At 38.9% G+C, this 24,657-nt stretch overlaps 1 protein-coding gene across 11 annotated transcripts in view; it reads left to right on the forward strand.

Moving 5' to 3' along the window:
* The window catches only part of LOC109086484 (diacylglycerol kinase zeta-like), a 116,582-nt gene that overhangs the window by 70,716 nt on the left and 21,209 nt on the right, over positions 1-24,657 (forward strand). For 3 of the 11 annotated variants that reach the window (XR_006160466.1, XM_042760423.1, XM_042760426.1), the window contains exons 2-28: positions 1,201-1,992; positions 2,487-2,595; positions 2,712-2,807; positions 3,216-3,293; positions 3,376-3,447; positions 4,224-4,280; positions 5,633-5,701; positions 5,819-5,890; positions 5,984-6,100; positions 6,711-6,782; positions 6,918-7,013; positions 7,139-7,221; positions 7,602-7,662; positions 8,428-8,541; positions 8,712-8,852; positions 8,942-9,020; positions 9,162-9,217; positions 9,721-9,783; positions 10,066-10,139; positions 10,439-10,550; positions 10,641-10,840; positions 12,081-12,184; positions 15,106-15,185; positions 17,750-17,794; positions 18,695-18,764; positions 21,380-21,420; positions 21,531-21,727. Coding sequence is in view for 10 of the 11 variants with exons in the window: in XM_042760423.1 (XP_042616357.1) it covers positions 1,201-1,992; positions 2,487-2,595; positions 2,712-2,807; positions 3,216-3,293; positions 3,376-3,447; positions 4,224-4,280; positions 5,633-5,701; positions 5,819-5,890; positions 5,984-6,100; positions 6,711-6,782; positions 6,918-7,013; positions 7,139-7,221; positions 7,602-7,662; positions 8,428-8,541; positions 8,712-8,852; positions 8,942-9,020; positions 9,162-9,217; positions 9,721-9,783; positions 10,066-10,139; positions 10,439-10,550; positions 10,641-10,840; positions 12,081-12,184; positions 15,106-15,185; positions 17,750-17,794; positions 18,695-18,764; positions 21,380-21,420; positions 21,531-21,727 (3,150 nt within the window). In the remaining variant the exon portion in view is untranslated. Of the gene's footprint in view, positions 1-1,113; positions 1,993-2,486; positions 2,596-2,711; positions 2,808-3,215; positions 3,294-3,375; positions 3,448-4,223; positions 4,281-5,632; positions 5,702-5,818; positions 5,891-5,983; positions 6,101-6,710; positions 6,783-6,917; positions 7,014-7,138; positions 7,222-7,601; positions 7,663-8,427; positions 8,542-8,711; positions 8,853-8,941; positions 9,021-9,161; positions 9,218-9,720; positions 9,784-10,065; positions 10,140-10,438; positions 10,551-10,640; positions 10,841-12,080; positions 12,185-15,105; positions 15,186-17,749; positions 17,795-18,694; positions 18,765-21,379; positions 21,421-21,530; positions 21,728-24,657 lie in introns of all 11 variants that reach the window. The other 8 variants (XM_042760430.1, XM_042760431.1, XM_042760424.1 and 5 more) reach the window with 7 other exon arrangements.

A 24,657-nucleotide genomic window follows, 5' to 3' on the forward strand; every position in this document is an offset into this window, starting at 1 on the left:
GTATTTTTTCTTTTCATATTGCCTCTGTATAATGCATATTAAAGTTCATAAGTGCAGCGCTGCTTTATTTACAGCAGAAACCAAGGATACTCTTTAAGCTCCACCTGCTGGCAGAGAGTGAATCTGCGTCTCGTTCAGCTCGTCTGATGTTTCTGTTTCATGCAGATATTTTTATGTATAGTTTCACAGAACTGAAGTCAAACCATTCTGTTTTTTTGCTGCAAATTTCGAAATAATACTATCTAATTTAGATTAAAAACTTTTTTTTTATCTGAATAACAGAAGAAATAATTGACCGATTAATCAGTTATTAAAATAAGTATTGAATATTGCTTTTTGAGTATTGATGCAGATTTCAGGTAAGGGTGTTAGTATTTGTGAGTATGGTACCCTGTTAGTTTTTGAGGTTGATTGAGGTTTAAAGAGAGATTTCCCATATAATTCTGTCATCATTTGCTCACTCTCATGTAGTTCCAAACCTGTATGACACTCTTTTTTACTGTGGAACACAGAAGATTAAAAAAAAAGATGTCTGAAGTGTTTTGTCCATACAGCGAAAGTCAATAGTAAATTTACATTTTTGGGTGAACTGTCCATTTAAGTGCACTGTCGAGAAGTCTCTGTGTGGGATCAGAGAGAGTGGAGATTGGAGAGTGAGAGTGGAGGTGACTTCTATAAATATAGCCGTCAGATAACATTACCTGAGCGCAGTCAGGTATATCATGACCACATTATACTCCTGAATCAATTGTGATCATGTCGTCCACGCCACATAGCATTGCTCTTTAATGGAGGTTTCATTTGCTTGGTTACGATTCAGACAGAAACTTGGAAGCAGAGGATTTAGATGCTTAGGGCCTGTGATTTTCTTCAGCTTCGTCTGAGCTGTTAATATAGTCACACAGGTGAAGAGAATATAGTTGATTGGCATTGAATAGCACTGAATAGAGCTGATTGGAGTGATTTGTGGTGGTCTGATATCCCATCATTGTTATTTCACAAACGGTTAAAGGTACAGCACTGCATTTGTGGAGACAGTCAGACCAGATTTTTTCCATGTATGTTGTAGACAGTGTATTGTTTGTGCTGACCGACTCGCTCTTGCGCCCACAGTGTCCTCTTGGGAAGACTTCAGTCGTGCCTATAGCATCTTCTCTTATCACGGAGTCCAATGGATACATTGTTTGGCCTGCGTTTCAGACGGAAAGCCTGTGAGCCAAGCAGACCCAGGCGCTCCAGCGTGTCAGTTCCAGCGAGTAAAGCCCGCCGGCGCTCCAGCACGGGCCTGCCATCAGCCTGCCTGGCTCAGAGACGCAGGTCTAGTGCTCAGCTCCAAACCAGCAACATGCAGGGGATCTTACACCGCAGAAGAGGACACTTCACCAGGAGGAGGTCAAGCAGTGCAACAGCCTGCCTGACCCCGCGGTTCGCTATACGACGAAGACAGGCTGCCAAACACCATAACATTCAGGAGCAGCTCCTGGGACCATCGCTGTTTTTGGCTAGCATGGTGCAAATGAGTGAAGATCATGAAACTGAGAATAAGAGTGGAGAAGAATACTCCTCTCTCTCTGATAGTGACTGTAGTCAGGAGGAGCACACGCAAGCAGGTATGGACTTAGAGTTGGAGTCTGATAAGTGTATGACTGGGTTGGCTGAGGGTTGGATGCCGGGAGAAAGTATTCAGCCTCGTCCCCTCATCCGTGCCCCACGTTGCCTGAGGCGAAACTCCTCACACCTACTTCCTGCTGAAGCCGTTTACCGGAGCCCAGCTTCTTATGGGCTGTACGGCCGTTACCGTAGGACCAGTCAGGCACAGGATCTGTTTAATGTAGGTGGATTGTGGGCAGGGAAGCGAAATTCTCTTGCAGGTCCAGGATCAGTTGCACTGTACCGGACGAGCTCCCCTTGCTGGACAGATCTCCCTCTTTCACACACACTGCAGGAAACTGACTACAACCCACAGATTGACACATGGAGTGAATTCCTATCGTATGTAGAGCCCTAACTACAGCTGTGTATGTCTTAGTATGTGTGTGTTTGTAATGTTTTCACCGAAAGCTATTTGGACTTTGCAATCACATTTTAATTCTGTATGTGAAGAGTATACAGTATATGTCCCTTTTCAAACTTTCACCACTTCATAGTTTCAACCCCAAAGTAAATGACCTTAATACTAGCCTTACTGTATATCAAGTGCTCCAACAGTAATTCCAGTGTAGTTGATTATGGAACTTCGTCTATTGTATTCTTGTATTCTCTTTGATATTTGGACATTTACAATAGTGAACCTTTTTTTTTTTTTTTGCTGTATATGCAAGAAATAAGATTGGTGAAGTGTAAGAGAAGTGGGATTATTTTATGAGTGTCAGTTTGGCAGCTAAACCCAAAGGTTTTCAGTGTACATCTGGGCTATACATTGAGTTTCTGTTTATCATTTTTGCTTGATGTTTTATGGGACCTGTCTCTTTTGTGTTTGTCTGTAGGAAGGCCATTGCCAAGTCCGGTCTCCAGCACCTGTCATGCCAGCCCAGTGCTGCAGTGTTGGCCAAGGGGGAAACGGACAGAGAAATACGCAGCACAGTGGACTGGAGTGTGAGTAACACAAAGTCAATAATCTAGACTTTAGATCTCTATTCATTGTACTCTTGATAGAGCTACTGTTTCTTTCTCTGTTTTCACATTTAATGTGATGCTTTGTATTTGAGCAGGAATCCGCTCTGTACGGAGAGCACATCTGGTTTGAGACGAATGTCTCCGGGGACTTCTGTTACGTCGGAGAACAGCACTGTTACGCCAAGTCCCTGGTGAGTGTGTGTTCTATAGGAATGCCAGCTAAGTCCCTCTTTGCAAAAGAGAGATAGAGTGAGTAAACAGAGGAGAGTAAATAGTGGGACGAAAGTGTGACTAGATGCAACAAATTCCAGATTAGAGAGAATATAGGATGGTATAATATACAATCAGCAAAATGATGATGAAGAATATAGAAATGGATGGTAAAGGGGGAAATATGAGAGAACCTCTCACTTGCACATTTCTCCTTTTCGCTCATATTTTATCTCTTAGCGTAATGCTGCCCCCTGGTGGCTGTCTTACAGAATGCATTACATAATTTCAACTTTCAAATTATGTGCACTAAATCATTATGACGCATCAAGTGATGATCACCTCAGTCAGAGTAAATCTAATGTCTCTTTTTTTCCTGTTTTTCACAGCAAAAGTCGGTTGCTCGTAAAAAATGTGCCGCTTGCAAGATCGTAGTTCACTCCATCTGCATTGAACAGCTGGAGAAGGTGAGTGCCATTACCAGTGGCAGGTAGAGGTAGAGACATAATCTGACACTGCATCACAGACCATACGTGTTCCTCCCTTCAGTTATTGGACTGGAATGCTCCGCCCCAAGGGGAGGGGCTTGGTGAGGTGCCTCTCAAAGACCCATCATTCAGAGTGAGAAACCCTCTAGCTTTTTCTCAGACTCGACTGGGGCTAATGGATCACTCACACATCTGATCTTAGTAAAGACTGGTGACTGTCTGGCCTGATAAACCTAGAACAGCCAAATAACAGAGTCCTGTTAACATCTGGAGCCACTTTAGCTCTCAGTCCATCCAGCCTGTGAAGAGGGCATCCAGATCTCTTTTTGCTAACTTGATTGATTTGGTTTGAAGTTAAGACAAAAGCTGGTTTTAACCATATAATGCAGAAAGGTTTTCTTGCCAGACATGTTCTTTTTTCTTATTAGTACCTTAATCACTATCAGTGCGATCGGGTCATTTTTGGGTTGTTGGTGGAGTTTTATTTTACCCATGAGGCACAGATTCTGTGTGCTCACTGTTGCATCTTGCTGGTGTCTTCAACAGTTTTTGCCTGGTATGTGGGGCTGGTTGTGGTGAAATGATGCTTGATCAGGGATGATTTTAATCATACTTCACACTAATCAATAATAAACTCAGATGTAAAGATGTAAAGGCAAGTGGTGCTTTTGGTTTTTGTTCTGTTCTCATATACACTTTTTCAAATTCCAAAATTTCTTTTTCCCTCTGTAGAAGTATTGAGCTCAGTTGGGAATCTCCAAATCTGAGCATGTTTTCTGGGGAAAAAAAACAGCAGTTTGTGGTTTTGATGAGCTACTGTATGTTTCATTGTTGGGGTTCAAATAAGGGTAAATACGGAACAGTTTTGTAGAATATACAATTTTTTTTTTTTTTTTAATTTTCTTTCAGATAAACTTCAGATGTAAACCATCATTCAGGGAGTCAGGTTCACGGAACGTCCGGGAAGTGAGTTTCTTCTTTTCCACTTCTTTTCTTTATTTTCTAAATATCTCTTCCATGCTGCCTGTTTTCCGATTCTGTCAAACTTATTGCTGTAAAGCCTTCATAGCTTGATGTAAACAGCCAACAGCAGTGTGCTAAAAGACACACTTGTATTTTCATTATTTATGAATGAAATTTTAAGATAAGTTCTTCGTTTTCTTCATTGTTATTTGTAAGTTTGACCCCAGACTGTTTTACATACGCACTTCAGGGGCAGGTGCTGTTTGCTGTTTAAATCTTTCTTTTACCCTTTTTACTCTCTGTTTTCCTTTTTACGCGCCCCCTATGTCACTCTCACTGCTGTAATCCATCCCTCGTCTCCTCATCCCTATCTCTCCATTGCACTTCTGCTCCTCTTTGTGCCTTGTCTCTTCCTGTCTCCGTCTTGCCTTGGTGGGTTAGCATACCTGGGGACGCAGAGCTTTCAGAGGTCGCCGTGCTTTGGAGCAAATGAGAGGTGCTGCAGCTAAATGTAATGCGCACACCTCTATCACACAGGTATCACACACACATTCACACAGCTGTGATGACACCTTTACTTGGCTAAATGAGGGCTCGTACATCTCTGTTGATTTTAAATAAATCTAATTACAATTACTACAAACAACACAATAAATAGATAATGATCCACAAATAGATTTAGTGAAATTTACTAAATTTCAACAAATTCACATCTAAATACAATGATATTTACAAATACGTAATTAAGTAATTAATTAAACTAGCTTTGTATTGTTATATTGTCATCAGTATATTTGTACTGTTGTCTGAAGTAACGCAGTCTCATGGAGAAATAGTTATTATAAGGGGAATTATAGTGAATTCTATTTTTTATAGTCGCATTGTATCACGTTGTGCCACTCACGTCTGGTACAGACATTGTGTAAGCCCAAACTATAACCCTTAACCCTAAAAGACAACTTAAAACTGCAAAAACTTATTGATAGATAAGTTTATAATAATAAATGTATACTTGATTTTTTTTTTTTTTACTTAAAAAATCTGAATCAATTTTTCATATAGGTATGTCTAAGGGAGTTTGTACCCCAAGGATTTAAGTATATATATTCCCACACTCATACAAGCATTTCATCATGACATTCAACTTTGACTTTGCAGGCATTTGGATCACATCTCCAGAGCTCTTCTATTCTCATGATTTCTGTTCTGCTGTCTGTTCCTGTTCATACCATATCCCAAACCTCAGATTTAACCCCACAACATTACTGGTTTGATGTTGATTTTTTAGAAGAGCAACCCTTGTAATTTACTGCTGATGGCACAGCTATATGAGATTTTGTGTTTTTTTATGGCAGCCAGCAATAGTGCGACACCACTGGGTCCATCGGAGAAGACAAGAGGGCAAATGCAAACAGTGTGGAAAGGTGGGTAGAATGGATCACAGCAAGAGTGTTTAAGAAATTACGTGTATTACATGTTCATTTCAAAAGGCTAATGAATGAATTCTAAAGTTTATAACAGAATCTGATCTCCACCTACAGGGGTTTCAGCAGAAATTTGCCTTTCACAGTAAAGAGATTGTAGCCATTAGCTGCTCCTGGTGCAAACAAGCAGTAAGTCTCTCAGGCTGTATGCATTAGTGTGTTTTCATATCGCAGAGTATGTAAGTGTGTGTAACTTTCCTCTCTTTCTCATTCTGTCTGCAGTATCATAATAAGGTCACATGCTTTATGCTGCAGCAGATAGAAGAACCGTGTTCATTAGGAGCACATGCCGCCGTTATAGTACCTCCTACCTGGATCATACGGGTTCGCCGACCTCAGGTATGCACACATTACACCCTGTTGCCTCTCCGTTGGGGTTGTTGGGCAGTTTTATGGGAAACATCAACAAATTGAATTGGATAGTGAATTGAATTTGGTGGCTGTGTAAATTATTATGTAGAGCTCTCAGCATCTCTATGACTAAATTGAATGCAAAACGCTACAAACACCTTCAGTACAAACCCTACAAAGCTCTGAGCAGCATTTCTACAAACAGATCTAAATCTTCAAATCGTGGTGTAGTATTACTTACTTTTCCAAATCTGTTAAAGAAATGTTCTGCTCTGTTTTATTACAGTATGTTCTGAATTTTTTGTGTCTTCACTGAATTGTTTAAAAACTCCCAACACATAAAATGTATGATATAGCATTCTTTGTTCAGCACTAAATTAGAATAAGTAAAAAAATTGAAGAAAAAATGGCAGCTGTTCTGTGTTTTCCATGAATTTTAAATGCTCAGAAACTGTATAGAACCAGAGAGCATTTTTATGCTGAAATGTAAATCTTTTCATCAACAGGTACTGCAGTTTTTCATTGTGTTTTTAATGAATGTGTTTGATTTTGCTGTGGAGCGCATTTTTAATGTTATTGTGCTACTTTTTAACCATAGTCCTCACTAAAGTCAAGCAAAAAGAAGAAACGAACATCTTTCAAACGCAAATCCAGCAAGAAAGGAGCAGAGGTATGTGTACAATCAAGTAATAGTTTTTGTTTGCCTGAGAATGATTCAGTTAAATAAGCAACACTTTTTTGGATTTTTACACCTTCACCCCTAGTCTCTCTTTCTCTATCTCTCTCTCTCTTTCTTCTTTTCCAGGAGGCTCGATGGAAGCCCTTCATTGTGAGACCTTTTCCTTCTCAACTCATGAAGCCACTGCTGGTGTTTGTAAACCCAAAGAGTGGAGGAAACCAGGTATTATAATTATAGCAAAGATATTAAGTAATTATTTAGTACTAATTACATTAATAATAATTAGATAAACCATATAAATTATAAATCAACAATTTTCCTCCTGCTGTCATCTTCTTCTCTCTCAGGGAGCTAAAATCATCCAGTCCTTTCTGTGGTATCTGAACCCTCGGCAGGTCTTTGATCTCAGTCAGGGGGGTCCTCAGGAAGGGTCAGTGCCTGCATGTGGAATACTTCACAACAGTAGTTCCCTGTTTTTGTCATCTGAACCACTTTAACAGCTTTTATTAGCTTTTCATCAGCTCATAAAAAAAGCAGTTATTTTGGGTAGTCCTGCTTACATTTACATTTATGTATTTAGCAGACGCTTTTATCCAAAGCGACTTACAGTGCATTTAGGCTATACATTTTTTACCAGTATGTGTGTTCCCTGGGAATCGAACCCACAACCTTGCTCTACCACTGAGCCACAGGATAGGACACATGCTTCAGAATAACAATACTTATCTGCCCCACTGGTATGATGTGTTTCAATAAGATGAATGATATTTTTATGTGTTTTTTTTTTCTCTTTTTTTGTATATAATTTAGCTTGGAGATGTATCGCAAAGTTCACAACTTGAGAATTTTGGCCTGTGGTGGGGATGGCACGGTGAGTGTGTGTGTGTCTATATGTTACAATAATCTGCTAAGAAATAGTATGTGATCGTCGATTGTTGTAGATGTTAGGTGAATGGTTTATGTAGGAATTATGAAGCCCTCCAGCAGGGGGCGGCACTGCAGTGTTATCTCCTAGCCTGTGAGCAGTGTGAGAGATGATTCTCATAAATCATAATACTATGACACTGTTCAGCTGAGTCATGTGTTTGAGGAGTTTTCTGACATATAACACTGACGTGTGTGTCCTGGTTTACCCCATGTTGTCACATTTCTGTAACCCGTCTGTGTGAGTAATTAAGAGTGTTAAAGTGGAATCTGAACGCAGTCATATTTCATACCCTGACTTTGATCCATGAGAGAGAAGTTTGGGAATAATGCCTTAAGCCCAACTGAAATAAGGAGTTTTAATCCACCCTTCCCATCACTGTCTTCCACCCTGCTGAACAGCTGAACTGCTGTTTTCTGAGTTAAACACTCCATATATTCACATTCTGCTGTGTTTCTGTGAGGTTCTCTAGGTTTGATGTGATTTTACAAAACAAGATATCTAACTCTGACTTGTTTGTCATGTAGGTATTAGATGGTTTTAGCCGTGTGTATGTGATAGGGACATTTAGATTTTTATGGATTTTATTTAAATGTTTTTTGAACATTCAATGCATTTCTCTCTCTCTCTCTCTCTCTCTCTCTCTCTCTCTCTCACACACACACACACACATGCACACACAAAATCATGTTAAATGATTCTTTGACTCAGGTGGGCTGGATTTTGTCGGCTCTTGATCAGCTGCAGCTAAACCCTTCTCCTGCTGTGGCAGTACTTCCTCTGGGCACGGGAAATGACCTCGCTAGGACGCTAAACTGGGGTGGAGTGAGTGAAATCTGCACAGTCAGATGCATTCATTTCAAACATCAGTCAGAAGAACTTTATTAAATTTCTTCATTGCAATTTTCATTGTAATTGATGCAGCATAATCTGCTCATCCATTTATAGAATGGTTTACTAAATGGGCATTTTTTTGTACGACCGTATGCATGTAGGGTTACACAGATGAACCTCTGAGTAAAATCCTGTCTCACGTTGAAGATGGGAATATTGTACAGCTGGATCGATGGAATCTTACTGTGAAGCCCAACCCAGAGGCGGGGTCAGAGGAAAGAGACGAGCAGGTGACAGACAAGGTACAGTAAGAGCTCCACCTGCAGTGCTGTTTCTGTTTGTATCAGTACGTAAGCAGCTGAAGAGTGACTGATGTTTCTTTGCTCCACAGCTCCCTTTGGACGTCTTCAATAATTACTTCAGCCTTGGGTTTGATGCTCATGTGACTTTAGAGTTCCATGAATCCCGAGGTTGGTGTAAAGGCACTTGTCTGTCATATAAATGTAACTAGACAGTGACTGTGTGAGAGTAAAGGCTTGAGTTTCTTCTGCGAGGTCACTCTTTTTTGGTGCTAATTGAGATTAATGATGGTTTGTCCTCTCACTCTTCAGAGGCCAACCCTGAGAAATTTAACAGCCGATTCAGAAACAAAATGTTCTATGCAGGGGTAAGTGAAACACACACAAACTCTCACACTCAAACAGCCAAGTTCTTACAAAGTCCTCACTTCATCCTGTCTGTTTTCTGAATACGTGCTGTTGGTCTTATTGTGAATGATTCATCCATGCATGTTTCTTTTTTTTTTCCTTTTTTAAGTTTTGACATTGTAATTCTCAATCAAAATGTCATAATGGGCTCTTCCAGTATGCTGGGCTTCCCCAATCATTTAGTCCACTTAATCTTGACCCCTTTCTTACAGTCGACTTCGAGCTAGCATTCAGATCTGCCTTTATCCAATCAATAAACAATGCATAGAAACAAGTCCCTGCCCAACATTTTTTTTTCTTTTCAATAACCTGTTTCTCTTTATCACAATACAGAGAAAAGTCGCTACTTCCGTTATACATCACCATTTTAATAATTGCAAACCTCTTTGTCAACCACAACATTAATAATTTGACAGTGAATTGGTGGTGACAGAAATGCAAATGATGTTTCATTTTTCTACAGACAGCGTTTTCTGATTTCTTGATGGGCAGCTCCAAAGACCTGGCTAAACACATTAAAGTTGTGGTACGTATGGAGTTAAACTAAACAAAGACCCCTTTGTGCAGAACAAGAGGGAAAATATGTGTGTTTTGAAATGCAAATCAAAATGATGTTTTTTTTTAGGTTTGACTCTAAGTCTCTGTTTTTGCACGCTTGTTTGTTTGCATTTCTTCCTCTTGGGCTTTAACACTGAGAGGTACTGTAGTGTGCCTAAATTTGAGTTGCAACCTTTTTTCTGCTGACTGTTGGTTTGTTCTGCTGACTTATTCAGTTTTACCACTTTCTTCTCTCTCTCATTCTCAATAGTGTGACGGCACAGATTTGACCTCTAAAGTCCAGGATTTGAAGCTGCAATGCCTGGTCTTCCTCAATATCCCCAGGTAACACACAAAATCTTTTTCTGTGATTTGTTCTTTCTTTCACTACCCTTCAAAAGTTTGGCGTCTGTAAGCTTTTTTCATGTTTTTGAAAGAAGTCTCTTATGCTCAACAAGGCTGCACTTACTTGATGAAAAATATAGTACAACTGTAATACTGTGAAATATTTTTACGATTTAAAATTACGGTTTTCTATTTTTATGTATTTTTAAGAGTATTCCTGTGATGGCAAAGCTGAAATTTCAGTTCTAGATAAGTCTGTGTGAAGAGTCTGCATGTTTGGATGTTCCTATTAATCGCAGGTACTGTGCGGGCACTATGCCATGGGGCAATCCAAGTGAGCATCATGACTTTGAGCCTCAGCGTCATGATGATGGCTGCATTGAGGTCATTGGGTTCACAATGACATCACTGGTATGTTTCACCTACCTGAATTAATTTGAAGTGAGTTTTATAGTACGATTGGTGAATTTACAGTCCCTGTATTGTTTGTTATGACTGTAGGCCACGCTGCAGGTCGGAGGTCACGGTGAGAGGTTAAATCAGTGTCGAGAAGTCACCCTCACCACCTTTAAGTCGATCCCCATGCAGGTGGATGGCGAGCCTTGCAAGCTAGCTCCATCTGTTATTCACATCTCTCTGAGAAACCAGGCCAACATGGTGCAGAAAACCAAGAGACGCACATCAATACCACTGCTCAATGAGTGAGTGCAACATGTTGCTGTGTGAATATTATGGCTGTCTCAATATCATATATTCACTACATGGTTACACTCGCCATAAGAATAATGATATTTTTGCGATATCTGTAGAAATGTTTAAAAATGCTGTCAAGTCAAATTCATCTTTAACTTCATCTCTTTTGTGTTTTCTCTTTTTGGCCAATTAATCCCACTCAAAATAAGAGTGTTAATAGGCAGAGAGAGAGACAGAGTTTATAACTATAATAGAACAAAAATAACTTACTTAGGGTGTCTAACACAACATCTTTTCCATGTAATCCAAAAAACTCCTACACTAATAAGCTAACTTTTCTCACGTGCGGGTAGAGTTACTTACTTTTGTCCATCATCTCCGGCGACATAACATTTTGTGTAGCAGTAGTAATATGTTATTGCCACTGAATTCAGTCAGTAACTGGTGCCAGATTATTTACAATATTATCATGTGAAGTATTAAGTATTAACATGATATTAATATTTCATTGGTGTTTTTTTTTTATAAAAAAAAAATGGCACAGTACCAAAATGTGTACACACACACACACACACACACACACACACACACACACACACACACACACACACACACACACACACACACACACACACACACACACACACACTTAAGTATTTGGTATGAGCTGATGTTTAAAAAAATAGTCAGAGTGAGCAGGAAGTTAAACTGCTGGATTGATGTCTCTTTCTATTGAGCTGTCACTGAAAGTGTGAAAATTTAGCGTGATTTATTCGCTGTCTCATTTCTTTTCCTTGACACTTGAAGTGAATATATTACCCTCATAAATGGCTGCTAAGGACAGACATTTGCTTAGTCCTGCTGAAATTAGATAATCGCTCTCTCTCTTTCTCTCTTTCTCTCTCTCTCTCTCTCTCTTTCTCTCTCTCTCTCTCTCTCTCTCTCTTGCTCTCTCTGAGGTTTTGTTAATTTTACACTTGACTGATTCGAGGTGAATGAATTGTATCGGCGGCAGATAGGCCTGTAATGAAACCTCATTTAAAAAGCTAAATATCGGAAGTGGAGACAGATTTAATTAGTGTGGCGACAGCAGCACTGTTTAGTGAAGTGCACGGCAGTGTACCTAGCCAAGACTGCATACTCGCTGTTACACACAGCTGTTCTTGAAAGCTTTGTTTATCACTGTACATCCTTGGTGTTTGCATGTTGTTTCTTCTTAATTTCTCTGAATTTTTTTTTTTCATCCAGCAGTCAGCAGCCATTTCCAGAACGATTACGGATCAGAGTGAGCCGTATCAGCATGCACGATTATGAAGCTCTGCACTACGACAAGGAGAAACTCAAAGAAGCTTGTAAGTATAAAACACACACATTACAGTCCAGAAAATATGCTTGTGACTCCTGATGTACTGTGATTAAAGGGTTAGTTCAAAGCCATAACCATGTCCTGAGCATTGGAGGGGGAAGGGTTGTCATGTTCATTTTAATTAAAGAAAACTATTTCAGTTTAAGAAATACAGTAAAAGCATAAAAGATATTGTAGGTCTAATGGCCTGTTCACACCAAGAATGATAACTGTAAAGATTATTACTATTGCGATAAAGATATTAGCATCCACACCAATACTGTTCTGTTTATTATAAGCACAAGCTGCAGTTATGTATTCTGCCGCTTTAAATGCACAATCTCTTTAAAATCATTTAGATTCTGATTGGCTGTCAATGTTTTCATTGTTCATCAGCTGGACAAAACACATTCAGAAAGACATTCCACATTCCAGCGATATCATTCTCTGTGTTGTTATCGTTATAGTTGTGGTGTGGGCTTCTCTATTCTCATAGAATTATGTTAAAATGAAGTTATAAATGTTTTTGTCATCCTAACAACAAACACAGCTGTGCATAATGGAATGCAACAGGGCAGCATCAAGAATATCAAATATTGGCTATTTGTAATTATTAGGGGGAGGGGGAAACGTGTCCTCCTCAATCCACTTGTTACGTACATCTGATGAGGATTTTAAGGTTTCCAAGTGCTCTATCATATCCCAAAAGCAAACAACATATGGTGCTAGTATATGCTCACTGTGTGCTGTAATAGTGCTGAAATATCATGATCTTAACCTTTATTATCTTCATACAGAAATCTGTTGGCCAGACATAGATTCATCTTTTCTGAATCGTTAATATATTGGTGTCTGGGATACTGTGACTGTAGAGTATACCATGAATTTTTATAAGCTTAGCTTAAATCTGTGTTTTAAATAAGCAATGCTTATAAACAGCTGTTGAGATAGCATGCTCACTTTCAATGGATTAGAGGCTTGAAACCCAGAAACTCTTATTTGATATGTCACAACTTAACAAGTGGATGTCTATAGCGGTTATGGTCCTAGGTTAGCTTGCACAAAAATGGACTGAAATCTTTTCGATTTTATTCAAATGATTTTGTTTGTGTTTTGTAAAAGTACATTCAAGCTGCAGTTGTATTTCTCAGCACTAGGTGTCGTCCCATCTCTACAGTCAGTGATTATGGCGTGAACTTGATAGAATTAATTAGATCTTTGAGAATACATTCAGATGCTTCTGTTATGCTTCTGTTGTGTTTTTGACATTTGACCCATCAGAGATTTTAACATCACACATTTCTGGTTTTGGCGATGTATCAGCAATTATTCTCAAAAATCAGTTCTTAGCCTCACAATAAATTTTTAAAGATTTGTTTTATCCTGCTAGTGTGCACGAATGTCTGTCTGTGTGTGTGTGTGTGTGTGTGTGTGTGTGTGTGTGTGTGAGCAAGCAACAGTAAGTGCATATACATGTGCAGTTATATTTGAGCTATTTGTCTAAGTATACATGATACAAATGTGTGATCAGATTTAATCTGAAGTATTGAATACTCATTGCACATCACCTTTGTTTTTCAGAAGTGCACTATGCAGAGACAAATTGTAGTGTGATTAACTTGTATACATGCTGCACAAAGCTGAGCTACAATCACATTATCTAGGCCTGTTAATCTTACATCTTAAAAAGAAAACAGACTGCCATGATGTTCATTTAACATCACAGACAGACTAATTATTGCTAACTTTTAAAGTGCATGTCAACTGTGAGAAAGCGATTAGCTCTTTGCTGTTCATACAGCTGTTCTGTACTTTCTCCTTTGTGATACAAAAATATACCACACTTCCCTGTTTCTCATCTGCTTCCTGCTGTCAGTACCTTTTCACTCTTCAGAAGAGCCTTGACAATATCACCAACTGAACAGAAAGAGAGAGAGCGGACAGCAAACCTGAATTGAATTTGGGAACGACTGTTCAGATGTTGCTAAGCAACCCAACATTCCTCAATGGAAGAGACCTCTCCCATCTCTCGCTACTCTCTCTCTCTCTCTGCTCGTTTCTTCCTGCTTCCCCTGTCGCTTTCTCTCTGTCTCACTCTCTCGCTTCCCACTTTGTCAGAGATACTTGCCGTCCTCTTGAGAATGCTCATTTAATTTAGAAATATTACCCTGCCTCTCTGAAGCCTGTGAGACTCAGCTCAGGGTAGGGCATGACTACTGCTCCTCCAGCTTTCAGATGTACACTACTGTATCTTCATAACGCTAAGGGTGGTTGAGTCTATAAACGCTACAGTTAGGAACTCAGTGTGGGATCTATGCTTTTTACCCTTTTCCTCTAAAGTGACTTGTACTTGAGAATATCCATATGCATGAGAGGACACATGTACCCTCAGCAGTCACTGCACAAACATCATATTTCATCATATTCTCTCACTGACAGCACATTTAAGAGCAGGCCTAGAGCCATGTGTCTACAAAATGCCTGCAGTGGTTAAGACTCTAGTGCAAGTAAAATTGCCACATCCTCCCCATCACATCCTATTACTGTCTGACCTTGTATCATGAGGAATCTGTGGATTAGTTTGAATGAGTTTGATTGGGTCTGAGCCAGTGCATGTTGCATACTACTGCCATAAACCATATTCATCAACTCTTCTGCTTACACATGTATTCACAAAGATAGAGAGGACTTAGCTTATACCATACATGATTGAAAATAGTTTCTTTCTTTCTTTCTTTCTTTCTTTCGCAGTCTTCTTTTATTTTTACTCTTTCTCCCACTGCTGATCAGTATCTCCTGAGAGGAAAAATGTGGGCCAGGTTTTTCACAACACACAGTAGACTGTTACTGTGAGAGTGATAGAAATATTCTGTTTCTTCTCCCCATCCCTCGTTCTAACTTCTCTTTTTACCGCTTTCCTCATCGCAGCAATTCCACTGGGTCTCATCGTTGTCCCGGGAGACAGTGATTTGGAAACCTGCAGAGCTCACATCGAGAGACTACAGGAGGTAAAAAAATGAGAGGGTGGGGTGAAAGTGAGAAATGAAGAGGACAGGAAAGGAGAGAGGTGTTAGAGTTTGATTAATGATGGGAACAGTCAGTCACAGTCAGAATATAATGAGGGAGAAGTTATACTGCTCTACAGTACCGAACAGTAGTGCTCAACTGAATTGTCCTTTAGGACCCAGACTGTACATCTAGTGGCAACACAACACAGTATCAAAACTGTATCAAAGAAAAACCAGCAACACCTTTATTAACAATAGTTAATGAAATGGATATTATTAAATAAATGAACAAATTCTATCATCATTTATTCACCCTCATGTCATTCCAAACCTGTATGACTTTCTTTCACCAAAAAAAGAAAGTCTTTATTACCAAACAGTTTTGGTGACCATTGACTTCCATTTTATGAAAAAAAAAAAAATAATAATTCTCAAATATCTTCTTATGTATTCCACAGTGGAAAGTCAAACTGGTTTAGGACAACACTGAGTTGAGTAAATGATGACAATTTTCATTCTGGGTTAATTATCCCTTTAAATTATACATAAAGTGTTCCTTTACCCATGTTCATTCATACCGCTGTACATTTACTAGGGTAATGTTAACTAATTATTATGAATGTAGCTGTATAAATGATATTTATATATAAATGGATTATGTATAAATGGTTGTTATTTGTATATTGTTCATTGTTAGTACATGATACCATTAACCAATGTTAATAAATTGAACCTTATTGTAAAATGCTGCCCAAAAATCAAACATTAAAATATGTTGCTAATATTATAGCCCAACAATTATTAAAATTACATATGAAATAAGAAAAATGTCTTTTAAATTCCGATGATGCCAAGCTCTCTAGACAATAATTAACAGAATAATTAAAATGGGAAGTGCACAAACAGCGTTTGTCATTTTGCAAATAAATCCATATTCAGCATTATGTAATAATGTATTTTGAATCCATGCCAGCATCAGCCTCGTGTAGCTTGTTTTTGTGAAGTGACAAATTAAATAGCACACAATCTTTGACGTCAGCAACTAAAAATAAGGTGCAGTGTTTTTAAAAGTTATTCTAATAATTTACCGTTGTGAGTATGCTCATTTTTTGATTTGGTGAACATTACTATATGCATTTACCATTGTTTTTTCCCCTACTGTTGCGAGCCACCAGTTGAGAGCACCTGGTATAGATTATCTTATTCATTCATGCCACCCCATTCTGGCCTTGTTTTAGTTCATGCATTCCCATCAAGAAACAGTGTTTGTACAAATATAACTTCACAATCAGATAAAAAAAAAAAAAGATTTCCAAACCAGTCATTTAGAAGGATATGTACAGTAAATTATGGTTTGATTTTGATCAGATCTCTCTCACCCACACTCTCATACACTATGCAGCAGGTCATAAAAAATTACCCTGGGCATAAATGTTCTGTGAGTGTCTGTTGCAGAATAAAGTGTTCTTCGAAAAGAACAGTCTCAAATTCACATGCTCATATTCATTCACAGTCTTAAAGGGTTAGTTCACCCAAAAATGACAATTAGCCTGTGTTTTACTCAACCTCGAAGCATCCTAGGAGTATATGACTTTCTTCTTTCAAAAGAATCCAGTCGGAGTTATATTAAAAATTGTCCTGGCTATTCCAAGTTCTATCATTGCAGTCAGCGGGTGTTGCAGTTGAACAGTCCACAAGTCGTCAAATAAAGCTTGTGCATTCGTAATAAAATGTGTCTCACAGCTCCGGGGGGTAAATAAAGGCCTCCTGTAGCAAATCCCTGAGTTTTTGTAAGAAAAATATCCATATTTCAAACGTAATAAACACTTTTCTGTCACTTCCGTTATCTGTCATACACTGAAGCCGTTCCGGCAGATGACGCCGCACGTATGTGCAGCACGCATGCCTCTGAGATATGCTAGTCTCAAGATTTTGTGTATAGGAGCAAAGGAAGCAAAGTTTCCTTACTTCAGCAAAGGAAAACCAGTCTCCTCTTGGTTTATATTGAAATCCTCTGACATTTTTCTTTGCAAATCTTCGGTTTGTACTTATAATTCGTGACCGGCGTTATGGTTTGTTCTCTCTCCGCGTTCGTCACTAATCACGCAAGGCAATGTCTTACCTCATCCGCTGGAACGGCTTCCGCGATTGACATATGCCAGAAGTAAGAGAAAAGTGTTTATTACGTTTGAAATATGGATATTTTTCTTACAAAAACACATGGATTTCCTACAGGAGGTCTTTATTAACCCCCCGGATCTGTGTGAAGCACGTTTTTATTATGGATGCACGCACTTTATTTGACGATTGTGGACCGTTCAACTGCAACACCCGCTGACTGCAATGATAGAGCTTGGAATAGCCAGGACAATTTTTAATATAACTCCGACTGGATTCATCTGAAAGAAGAAAGTCATATACACCTAGCATGCCTCGAGGGTGAGTAAAACACAACACTGTTGTCCATCTGCTGCAATCTTATATGATTGTGTATGTATCTGAACTGATGGGCTGATCTGATGGGCTTAGTGAGTGTTTATCTAATTTAATGGGGTCTCCTGCAGGACTTTGTGTCGTGTCACCCATCTCTGCAGCGGCTGGTGCTCCAGGTGGGTGAGACACCTGCAAGAGGTGAGACAGGCACACCTGGAGCACTTTTAGGAACAAGACTGGAAATACAGCCTGGACAAAGAACCAAAAAAAAAAAAACACAGTGCTGTTTGTCAGATTTTGATGAACATGCTTCTACAAACCTAAACTAGATAAACTTCAGCAGCACATTTGTGTACACTAAAAATAGGCTTGGAGGCAGATATGTTTACTGTGAGAGTGCATAAACCCCTAGAGAGATAAAATGAGCAAGAAAGTTTGTTTTCAGATAGAGCTTAACATGATCCCTAAAGCAGAGTATTCTGCAATTCATCCTAAATCTCTTCCACATCATTCTGTGAGATTAAGAGCACTCTAGCGCCTCCTAGACACTAGTCTGTTTGCAGGCATGAAGACCCTAACCCTTGTTAGTACTGCATTCCCTTATGACAGATGTTTTAGGTGAAACTTCAAATAAGCATAAAATGCAGAAAGTTATTAAATCCACTCATTCAGAACTTGGTTCCCTGGATATTTCCCCTGGGTCCTAAGTGCTCCCGTGTGCTTTGTTTGGATGGATGCCTTGGATCACGTTTAGCCTCTGTTGAGAATGGCAGCTTTCTTTATAGTGATGGTGCATGCAGGTGTTGTGTTCTGTGTGTGCTTTAAATGTAGTCTTTGTAGTGTGTATTTGACACTATTGCATGACTTATGTAGATCTATAAATGGCAGTTTGCTGCTTTAGGGAAAGAACTGATGTGACTGAAAATAATGACAGGTCCGTGTGTGTGTGATAAAAACATGCATTCATATACTGTTCATTTGCTTTAAGTGGCATAAACTGGCACTAATCTGTATTTTATCAACCTTTCTTCTCTTCCCATCTCCTACCCTGTACTTTTTTCTCCTTCCATTCACAGGAAGGTGACGGGACAAAATTGAAGGCTTTGTCATCTCAGAGGCTGTCGCCAAAATGGTGCTTTCTCGACTGTGAGTATTCACAGTAGTTTGTATGTTGGAATTCGAGTGAGATCTGGGGTACTGAACAGCAAGTGTGCCATGGTGGTCCTCAAGAATGTGGGCTGGAGTTATGTTTATCAGTGCACAAAGCTGTAGGTGTTTGCAGTGAATAAAATGGCAAAGAGTAAAGGTCAGAAATTCAAAACCATGAGTCAGACCCACAAACTATTCTCTTATCAGTGCTAGAATCAAAGCTAGGAAAAGACAAAGAGTCATGAATCTCCATACTAAAGAACAGAATCTACTCTGGCACTTCAGTGCTAATAAGGAGTGCTAAGATGATTACTGTCAGCAGGTGAGAATTACAGCCACAGGGAAAGAAGTAGGAGCTGTTTATAATAACTGCATGTCTGGAATGATGAACTCTACGTGTGTTCCACCAGATAACACCTGCAGATCAGCAGGAACTCTCAAAATTTAAGGCACTACCGAGGCATGCATTTAAAAAAAATTTTTTTCTTATTTTTAAAATAGACTACCATTCAAGTACATTTTTAAAATAAATTCCAATAGGGAGCAGTTTTTTTTGTTATAACATTATAATATTTCACAGTATTACTTTTTTGTTTACTGTATTTATGATCAAATAATTGCAACCTTGGTGAGCATACAGCAAGAGACCTCTTTCAGAAACAATAAGTCATACTGACCTCAGACTTTTGAACGGTAAACAGTGCTTTGTTTGATTTACACTCTATCCTACAAGCTCATTATTTGCATTATGCATACCTTTATATGAACAGCTTTCCAGTTCTTGTGGTAATCTCCTTTTTGATCAGCGTGAAGCTGTGGAGATGTAGATTAACGTCAGCTCAATGAAAAGTGGAGAATCTCACTACCTAAGCCTTGATGAATAGGATGCAATGATGTGTTCACAACCTAGTAGCATCAATGCACACTTATATAGTGCCATATAATGGCAACTAATTTAAATACATTGATAAGAGAGAAAATTATTTTGTGCATCAAGGAGTCAAGGCTTTTAGATGACATTTTTCATATGTAAACATTCCCTAATGCACTGAACTTTCAAGAAGCAAAGAGATAATTATACACATTATGAATTCTACGAGAACTGATAAATAAAAATAAATAGCCATTCGCATACAAGTGATGCTTTTGTTTAGAGGTGCATTGAAGCATTGGCGTTGAAAGGGCCATCAGACTTCCTTTGACAGCATCTCAAGATACGGAGAGTCAGTCATCATTATACACAAATCCTCTGTGACAGCTGAGTCACATTCACATAGATCCTAGACTGCTACACATCAAACCAGTGAAATAGTAGATCACAATCCCCTGTTCAATTCAGGGGAATGCATCAATGCATCTTTCCACCTTTCATTCCAGTCCCTCCTTCCTCTCCTCCCACCGGCCCAGAGCAAAACTCATCTCCTCATTTCAAGACTAAAAAGCTTCAGAGGGCTTTATTAGCAGAGCAGAGAACTGCAGGATGAGTCAGAACTTTTCAGAGTGATTGTGGTAGAACTTCTGATCTCAGCTCAGTGTTATGAAGTTGCTGTCAAATAATTACCAGTGCAAGCAGGGGGAAAGTCTGATCCGAGGCCAGTGTTATACAGTTTTCATGGATCATCGTAGATCATTCATGCCCCAGAGTATGAGAAATCATGTGCTTTCATTATTTATGCTGCAAATGTGTTATATTCAGGTATGTGGGTAAGTTCGTGGGAATTTGTGTATGCATTTTCAGCATATGCATTATCTTTGGGAGTAATTTGTTTGGTGAGATGTGAGACCCACAGCAATCTCTGTTTTCCCGCTCATTAAGACAACATGAGGGGAGTGTCTTGTGTCACACACCTTCACAAATCCAGCAACACCGCTGGTCTAAGCACTTGGCCTGCTGCCTTTTGGCACCTTCTGATTGGCACTCAGATCATCTTACTGACATTTGTTGCAGCCGAACCTGTCCAGGAGTGTCAGGGGCCCATGTCAACTATGAACATATTTTGAAATCTTTCTTTATGACCCAGCTGGGTTAGGTTAAATATTTGATCCTACATTTTTTAACTATAGCTAAAAAATTACTATACTGCTGAAAATGACTGTACTCTCAAAATGAGTTGGAAATTAAAATCACTTTGACAGGCTATAGTAATTATCAAAAGGTTAAAAAAAATATTGCAAGAAAACAAAAATAGACAAAAATATAAACAAAAGTGCAGAAAAGAATGGCAACTCAACACATCTTATACAGTTAAACAATATTCCTTTAAGTGTTAATTAAAAATTGTTAAATAAATGTTGATTATTATGCTTTGATTAGTTTTCTTCTAGGTTCTAAACGTATGCCTGTCGTGAGTACTGTTGGGTTATTGATTATGAGCTATAATTAACTCATATTGGGACACATCAACCCAGCTTCCTTACCCAGTAGTCTCAATCAAGTGTTTGAGTTGACAAAAATATCCCAGGGTTTTATAGAGTTCAGATGTTGAAACAGTACTGTTGTGTAATTGGAGAGAGAGATGTTCTGTCATCTCTTCTGCTTGAACTTGCTCTTGAATGTCTGGTACCTAATCAGAGGCCTGATTTGTGTTGTTTTATATGTTTTGTGTTTGCAGCTACAACAGCGGATCGATTCTACAGGATTGATCGAGCTCAAGTGAGTCCTCCGTACAATACCTCTTGGAGTAATTCAAACTACAATTGAGCAATTTTGAGTATCCACAAACAAACCATTCACATTTTTCTGGTGTCTGTGTCATCCCTCAGGAGCATCTCAACTACGTGACAGAAATTTCTCAGGATGAGCTGTTCGTTTTGGACCCAGAGCTGGTTGTCACAGAGACGGTCAGCACATCGCCAGGCATGCCAGACCTGGTGGACTCCTCTGGTGATGCCTCGTCTGATCCATGTAAATTTACCTTCCCATCATCCTCTTCTTCTCCACCAAACTCACCCGGACCCAGGTGAGATATTGTAAACATACACGGACAAACATAAAGGGAACCGTTTAAATGTATCCAGTGCCACTGTGCCTGCTAAGCTTTGCCTTTCTTGTCAGTTTAACGATGTTTTGATGAATGAGTTACTTTATACAAACCTTCATACAGGAGACATTTTCATTATAAGTGGCAGCTAATAACTCAGATGGCTGAGAGCTGACAGCAGCTTCTGCTCTGTAATATCAGCCAACAGGGAGCAGTAGAGCATCGGGCCGGCTGGTGGCAGTCTGGTTCTCACAGCTCAGCTGCTTTGTACAAATGCTACATTAACAACACTAATTCTGAAGTACCGATAACTGTATGTTTAACATCCGCCAAGGGTGCCTAATAGATGTTGCTTTTGAGATGATTTTTATATGGTTTTATAATGTACACTTGTGTGTAGGCAGGTTCATACATGAATGTCTATACATGTTTGCTTGTGCAAATGATAGCAGGATAATTGTGCTTCAGAGTGAATAAAACAGAACGTTTCCTGCAGCACAGAGCTTGATCCGATCCTCTATTTATAGAAGCCTGAAAAAGTCATACAGCACCGCAGCCCCTTTCTAATCTCCTGTGTGTGTGTGTGTGTGTGTGTGTGTGTGTGTGTGTGTGTGTGTGTGTGTGTGTGTGTGTGTGTGTGTTCAGAGGGGTAATAGAGCTCATGACAGAGAAAGAGAATGCAGACAGTAATTTAGTTTTTTTCTGTATTTCTGTCTTTGTGACTGTTTAAGATTTAATTATTAAATTATTGGATGAAATCAGTTGAAATTATGTCACAATATTTAGCTTAAGCTTCATCATAACACAGCTTTTCTATTCGGTAAATGTAAAAGGTCTGTCAGGAGTGTGCATTTGTTTATTTTCTATAATTATATTTAACCTTAGATGAATGCTATGATGAAAAGAGTAGCATGAATGTCTGTTGCTGGTACAGGCCGGTTTATGGCAGTTAGTGCTGATTTTATGCTGGTAAAGGTTGTCAGCCAGCATGATTTCTAGCAAGCTGGAAATCTTACTGGTTAAAGGGGTCTTATGACATTGCTAAAAAGAACATTATTTTGTGTATTTGGTGTAATAATGTGTTTATGCAGTTTAAGGTTAAAAAAACACATGATTTTCCATGTACTTTACATTATTGTCGCTCCTCTATGCCCTGTCTTTCTGACTTTATGGATCTTCTGTATGCACTTTTAACACTCCAAAGACAAAGGAGAACATGACATTGCATCATATGACCCCTTTAAGCTAGTGAAGAAGCCTGGTGAGCACACCTGCATGCTGGGATCCCACAATGGGGTCCAGCATCCAAACCAGAACATATGCTACTGTTCAAAACTGTGGGGTCTGTAAGATTATTATTTTTTAAAATAAATTAATACTTTTAAGTTAATTTAATTAATTCTTTAAAATAAAAATATGAAATAAAAAATCACAGTTTCCACAAATTGATTGACCAGAATGATTGAATAGTTCGCTTTGTGGTGTTTGAGTCATTATCATTGCCTCCCAGCTGTTTGAAGCAGTGTAATGTGTCTGGTTGAAACACAGACAAGTTGCTGCACTGAGCATAGCTCTTCTGATTATGTCATGATTGTATAACCCACCGGATAGGAGCCTTTGTTTATGGCTCGCAATGGAAAACATTGAGCGAACCCTCAGAGCACTTTCAGTCCTGATGCTGCTGCTGTCATGTGTGCTGTGATTGTGAGATAACAGTTTTGTCTTTAGGGGCTGTGGGTACTGAAATATCCTTTATCTTTCTGTATTTGAACTTCAGAATCTCTTTCTCTTACACTCTATAGTTTCACTGTAAATGTGTCATTTGTCAGCCTTAATGATTCAAATACTACCTTTTCTCTCACCCTTTTCCTTGGGTTCACTCTAAGCCACTTGGGTTTTCCACATTAAAGCTGAAGTTTTCTTTAATTAGTCTTGTTTACTTCGATAATTGTGTGGTGTTTATTGAACTCTGTTGTGTTAAAAACACCACAAGCATACAAAGCTACAAAATGTCAGCGTTCTGTTTGGTTTCTGGTTCTGTAATGATTTTTTAAATACATGTCTGGGTTCTTTTTCTTGTAAAATGTGAAAAAAAAACAGCAACATAAAAGATTTCATATATCATTATGTCCATTCGCTTTGCTTTTTGTTGCAATAGGCTTGGACATTTTCTTCCTTGTCAATACTTAAATACAGTTTCTGCAGTACTAATGACATGTTTGCGAAACAGCAAGTCTTTCAGAGTTTTAGAGAACTTTGGCTCGCCTTCTTATAATTGACATCTCTCCTGTTTCCTCAGCTCATCCTTTTTTCCTTCAGTCTTTTAGTTATTTTGCATTTCATCTTTTTCATTTATGTGTTTAATCAGTGTCACTTTTTGTTTTGGATGGAATTTTTTGGCAACTTTTCTGCTCTTGATTTGTTGTTAGCCGCACAGACTCAATCAGTCACACAGGCGTACGGCTGCTGATGTGTTTGGCAGGCATTATTACATCCCTTAACTCCCTTGGGCATGAAATAACGATCTCTCGCCAAGGCAACATTGAACATGCTTTTGTTCAATTTGGAATCACACAGAATCACTCATGAAAGGGATATTAAATTAACAAAAAGCTGTAATTAGCCTTTGTGGTGTTCTCTTTATGGTGTTAAGTGCTGAGTTTGGCAAGGTGAGCTGTGGGTGAACAAAGTGACAGGAAGCATGTTTTTTTTTTTTTTTTTTTTTTTTTTTTGAGTCTCTAAAAATGTTGGCTCGCTCTCCCTCTTTTTACTCTCTCCTGTCTTTGTAAAGTTTTTCCGCTGGTTATGCTTTTCCACCAAATGAGATCAGACTGCTGTAGGGTGATACATGCACTAGTGAAAATTAGGGTTGGGAACCGAAAACCGGTTCTTATTCAGAACCGGTTCTG

The sequence above is a fragment of the Cyprinus carpio genome, chromosome A7 (genome assembly GCF_018340385.1).
Source record: "Cyprinus carpio isolate SPL01 chromosome A7, ASM1834038v1, whole genome shotgun sequence".
Taxonomy (NCBI): Eukaryota; Metazoa; Chordata; class Actinopteri; order Cypriniformes; family Cyprinidae; genus Cyprinus; species Cyprinus carpio.